The sequence below is a fragment of the Schistocerca nitens genome, chromosome 3, assembly GCF_023898315.1.
Source record: "Schistocerca nitens isolate TAMUIC-IGC-003100 chromosome 3, iqSchNite1.1, whole genome shotgun sequence".
Taxonomy (NCBI): domain Eukaryota; kingdom Metazoa; phylum Arthropoda; class Insecta; order Orthoptera; family Acrididae; genus Schistocerca; species Schistocerca nitens.
In genome coordinates this window covers 646470001-646476000 of record NC_064616.1, presented here as the reverse complement: position 1 = coordinate 646476000, position 6000 = coordinate 646470001, and the positions used below count along the sequence as shown (strand labels likewise).

The following is a 6000-nucleotide window of genomic DNA, read 5'->3' as shown; positions in this document are numbered from 1 at the left end:
CACCGCGGCCGGCCGAATAATGTCTGACAGTGACAGTAAAGTCTGAGTGTCAAAAGCACCAATGATAAGCATAAACTGAATCATCAAAAATGGCATAGGGTGTAAACGAAAATTCCAGCATTTTGAACCACAGGTTCAGAGGTTGTGGTATTAAGAATTTCCTACGCAGTGTAGAAGACACTATGCAGCCAACTGATAAAATGTTCAAGGGTTGCACAAAACCCAAAAGTTCTGGTGAATGTCCTTCGATTCGAAGCATTTGAGAACCCAGATAGGTAGTCGCTCTTTTAAATTCATTCAACAACTGATCCAGTGAGACAAAGTCTGTTGCCATTGTAGGTTAAAACTTCATGGGCTTCTCGTTATCCATAGCTTTTCACTGGGTCATCACTTGTGGCTACTCTGTCACAATAACAACAGTATATAACTGCTACAGGTAAAATACTACAGTTGATTACTGCACACATGGAAAAGCATGTAATACAAGACAATAAGAAAAAAATATCAGCCACATGGGAGGAAGACAAAAGGTGGGAAGCCAAAGACGACAGTGAAAAAGATATAGCACAGTATATTCCTTCAGCGAATGTCTTTAGTGTTCAGTTAATTCTGTCACCACAGCTTTATAACCACATGTGTAAAATGTGGGACTGATGACCATAGCTGTTACGTCCCATCGTCCTCAGAGCCATTTTGTAAAATGTGATGTAGGACTGTGCATGAAATTCCATAATTCGTTCTATACAATGCAATAATATTTTTGTTATGATTTAATTTAATGCTTTAATAATGTTATTTGGACTGCCAAAAAGTGCATTATTAAATACTAACAGCCACAATCCTTGTAAAAGTGTACATAATGATTTTAAAATAAATCCATGTCATGTAGAATCTTCTTTTGACCCAATATAATTCTGATACTATTGTTTGACTAACAAGTTGCATACCCCTAATTCCTTACTAAATAGTGATAACATTTTTTAACACCTTTCTAAAGTCATAATTAATGCTTTTCACTGAAAAATAGTAACAAATGTTCAATTTCTAATAAGAAATAATCCTCATCATTGAAGGGTTAAAGTATGTGAGATCCTCACTGGTTTGCTTACATTTGGGAAAACTGTAAAATCATCAACAACTATGGAAATGATTAAGGAACAGACAGTGTGAGAGCACACTATCAGTTTGTCTGTTGAATGTATGCATATTATAAGCAATTTTCATCAACACATAACAATTACATGTGATAGCGACATTTCCTATATTTATAAAGATTTCCAAGCAGTTATTCCTATTTTAAAACAACCAGAATAGGAAGCTATACTACCAGTATTTGTAATGTGGAGAATGATTATGTGCGAGTGATATTTCAGTCTGTGTAAAGATTAACAAGGATTCAAAATGTGGTAACAGAAAATAAAAATATTTCAAAATGTGTTCAAACCACTTTACATAAGTATTTTGGCATTACGAGAGGACTACAGGTGCCTGTGTGTGTGTGTGTATGTGTGTGTGTGTGTGTGTGTGTGTGTGTGTGTGAAATTTTCGTTTTTCCCAATATGATATTTATTCTGTAATGAAGCATGTCCTTGTGTATAAAATGCACCAGATAAATCTGGTAATCTGCTGAAAGGATGAATATCATCGTGGTTTTCTTATTATTAATTGGAAATGAAGAAAAATAGTCAAAAAAAGAGCAAACATAAACCACAAATTTTCTGCATGTCATAACCCGAAGATCGATGTTATTCAGGAGACTCTCATTGTAGTGTAACAGTGTGCCACAATTTACTTAAATGGTTGGTTGACAATGCAATCAAATTATAATACCCCTCGCACACAAAACTATACAAGTTGTATGAACAATTATTTTACAGAGAGTTTGGCAATGATCACATAACTAATGGTTAATTTATGCAGTTGAAATCAAGGTTAATTATTCTTCTCCAAAAACTTATCATAATCAGCATAAAAAGCAATGTGAACTGCAAATCTTTCCATAAGGACACAGGCATCTGTAATTTCGTGTAATAGCAATGTAAAATTATGGTCGCCTGTCCCATTTTCACATACTTTTTAATTGGTAAATAAATTGTAATAACTGATCCCAAAATTTCAATAACTGCTTAACTGTCTGCATTAGCTATTTCCAGAGAAAACTATTTCACCAACTTTTGCATGTAAAATTGATTACATGCTTCATTGAGGGGCACCTTTTCACCAGCAAATCACTTCTCACATTAATCGTTATGAAAATATTCTATATCCTTCTGAACTAAGCAACATCTGTAGTAACCAAAGGAAGTAATTTGCAGCCCCACAGTTTTCATAATTATCCTATAAAGACCATTACACATAAATGAACACACTTGGCACACTTGGCACCACCAGAGTACATTCGAGACAAAATTTACATGTGGCTGTACAGATTTTAGCCTTTTATCTGAACCAAGATGTGTTCACGATTATAGACTGATACTGACTCGAATTTTGTCCTGAATTGCCAAACTCTTAACACATCTTACACCTTTCTCATTGGCGTGCTTCCCTCCAGCTTTTCCTATTATGTCGTTACAATACTATCAACCCTATAATGGATTAGTAACTCATACGAGATCTTCACACATTATATTTCATGTATAGAAATGGTTCAAATTTGGCAGAAAATCAGAAATAAACATAAGTAATGACAGAATATACATAAAAGATAGGCAACACATTATCAATAAATGACTGAAAATTATAAATGACATAAAATGATGGTGATACAAAGAGCACTACGAAACGTTTAAAAATAGTGATGGCTATCATTTCTTTTCCTTATAACAAAAAATGAACTATGTGGGCTGTGACATTTGTAGCAAAAAGCGAAATACCCCTGCACTTCAAAGCTTTAAACAAAGTTAACTATAGATATTCCACGAAAAAGCGCTAAGATATCTGTGACACATGTGCACAACATTTGTGGTACTCTTTAATGGGCTATGTCTGTATTATCGACATAACGGCATTCAAAATATGCAGAGCGATTTCGGGCAGGTCTGACACCTAACTATAGCTAAGTGACCTGGGAAGCAATATGCAATAAAGAGAGACAAATTGAACACACAGCTGACTCAAACACGTTTCACGCTCCCGATCTGTGCCGACTTCCTGTCCACACCTACGCTTGTTTGTGCAGATGTGACTCTGGGATGAATTTTCACTTTACAGCGGAGTGTGCACTGACTGAAACTTCCTGGAAGATTAAAATTGTATGCTGGAGCGAAACTCGAAATCAGGACCTTTGCCTTTAGCGGGCAAGTGCTCTACCAACTGAGCTACCCGAGCACGACTCACGACCTCTCCTCATAGCTTTCCTTTCCCAAGTACCTAATCTCCTACCTTCCTAACTTCACAGAAGCTCTCCTGAGAACCTTGCAAGACTAGCACTCTCGTATTCGAGTCTCGGTCTTGCACACAAATGTGATTTGAGCCCATGAGTTTGAGAAAAATTGCTAAAGCTTCCAACCTTGCGCACATATTACGTCTGAGAAAATCTTGGGTCCAGACGCAATTTTTTGTTTACGTACATTTAATGTGCGCTGATGTTTGCGCAGAAAGATCGTTGCGTGCCATAGAGTTGGTGACAGCAAAGAGTTTCATTTGCACAATACTCAAGATGGTGTATTTTTTATCTTGGCATTATATGCTTTGATTATTTGAACCTTGGAGCGCTGTGAGAGGTTGTGTAATGAATGATTGTGGTTAATGTTTGTTGTTTTATGTGTTGTGGAATGCTAATTAATGAATCGATGTATGTTGATCTACATATGCGTGAAGAAAACAATTTTCATCGACAATCGTTATGTTCAATAGTGAAGTTTTCCTGAAGATTAGAAGAGTGTTTTCAGTACTTGTTACAGGTTGTCGGTTTCATTCTGTCAAGAACAGAAGTCAACAAACACAGGAAGCAGTACTGCCTTACGTGGTTTCAGTTAGGAACTACACACGTTTTGGCACACGTATTTGTGACATATTTTCTAATGGACGTATGAGCGCATCTAAAATGACGGAACACAACTTTTTCAAGTTCACAGATTATGATTGGATTGGTTTTGATTTAGACAATACGCTGTGTAAATACAATGTAGAGCATATGATGAAAATGGAGTATGATGTCTTGTCAAAATTTCTTGTCGACAGCAAGGGGTACCCCGAAAAGCACTTATTGAAACCTGTTGATGATGACTTCAGTTACATTAGGAAAGGGGTGATGATTGATTTTGATAAAGGTAATCTTTTACAAATCGGCAAGGGTGGGAAAGTTCTTCGGGCATGCCACGGTACCAGAGTGTTGACCAACAATGAAATAATCGAATATTATGGACAAGACAGAATGTGGAAATTGGCTGGGGAATTTTACGAGGACATGCTCGGTGCATGGAATGGTCCGCTGTCACTCAAATTAAGAACTGTACTGGATAGCTTTGATATGCCTGCCTCCCTTGCATTTGCCCGCATAATAGATACATTAGATGAAAAAGAAGGACGAGAACTAGATAAGTATAATGTTTGGCCTGATGTGCTAGACGGTTTATATTTCATGTATCAAGGAGAAAACTTTGGTGCGGATACTGGCGGTTACTTTCCTTCCATGAAAACGGCTCCTGAACAGTATATTTACCGATGCAGTGATAACGTAACCTCTTGGCTGAAAAGTCTGAAGAAACAAGCAAGAACGTTTTTATTAACTGGTTCAAATGTCGATTTTGCTTCATTTGTGGCACGGAATTCTTTAGGCGACAACTGGGTCGAATTTTTCGACATAGTCATTTGTTTCGCCAGGAAGCCTGGATTTTTTACAGCCTCAAGGGAATTTGTCGCAACTGAAGATGGTAAGGAAACTGTATCCGTGACTGTAAATGATCTGCAATTGAATAAAGTTTACAGTCAGGGCAACTGGAAGGAACTGAGACAAGTTTTCTCCAAAACTGTAGGAAAACAAAATCCCAGATGTTTATATGTAGGAGACAACTTGATCCAGGATATATATGTACCATCAAAATACGTGGATTTAGATACAGTTGCAGTTGTGGACAATATGTTGGAAGAAGAGCAGCAAGTGTCTGTCGACAGCAGCAGTTCAGGGGTGTCGTCTTCACGGCCTTGGGCATCTTACTTCGGTTGCGAAAGCCATGGTATTAGTATATGGAGTGATATTATACGTAAACATTCAAAAATATGCGTACCGAGTGTTGATGTCCTTGCAAACCGTCCGGTTGATTACTTGTGGACTTCATTTAGATTTGAAGATCATAATTGCAAAGAACATGGTTTCCATCCAGAACCCCCTGTTATTTTTCGTTGAGCATGTACCGTAATAGTTTCCATTCAGTGGTGGGAGGAAGCATGTGAATGAATGAGCTAGTGAAGGTGAACTCATTTTACTTTGTGAGTGGGTGTAATGGATTGACATACTAAAAACACTATCATCACATAGTATCTTGTGTAATAGTTTGAAAAACATATGTATATATTGGCGATGTTCGTGGTGTATGTGTGATATATTATTGTTTATGTGTAGATGTTAAATTTCAATAAATAATTCAAAATTCCTGAAATCCTGATAATGATGATGTAGCAATTTCTGTGAAATTGCTTCAGGCAAATGCCAGAATGGTTCCTGTAAGGGCACAACCCATTTCCTTCCCTAATCTGAGCATGTGCTCTGTCTCTGATATCCTCATTGTTGACAGAAATGTTAAACACTAATCTCATCCTCCTCCTCCTACAGATTTTGAGCTATGTGGTGTCTCTTAGCCAGTAACCTGGAATTTTTCATAGTTTGAAATTCTGTTTTTATGTAATAAGCACAAAAATACTGGTTGGGGATTTGTCTGTTATGTAATACACCTTTTCCCAGTTTACTTTGCAGGTTGCTTTTGTAAAGAAAAGTTTGTTAAATATTTGGTGAACATACACATGTGCTGCATCAAACTTTATTTCATGTACATATTT

At 36.9% G+C, this 6000-nt stretch overlaps 1 protein-coding gene across 1 annotated transcript; it reads left to right on the top strand.

Moving 5' to 3' along the window:
- Positions 1-3712: 3712 nt before the first annotated feature.
- On the top strand, positions 3713-5603 carry LOC126249694 (5'-nucleotidase domain-containing protein 1). The gene has a single exon (XM_049951372.1). The coding sequence runs from the start codon at positions 3848-3850 to the stop codon at positions 5348-5350; it is 1503 nt and encodes a 500-aa protein (XP_049807329.1). The 5' UTR covers positions 3713-3847; the 3' UTR covers positions 5351-5603.
- Positions 5604-6000: the final 397 nt, after the last annotated feature.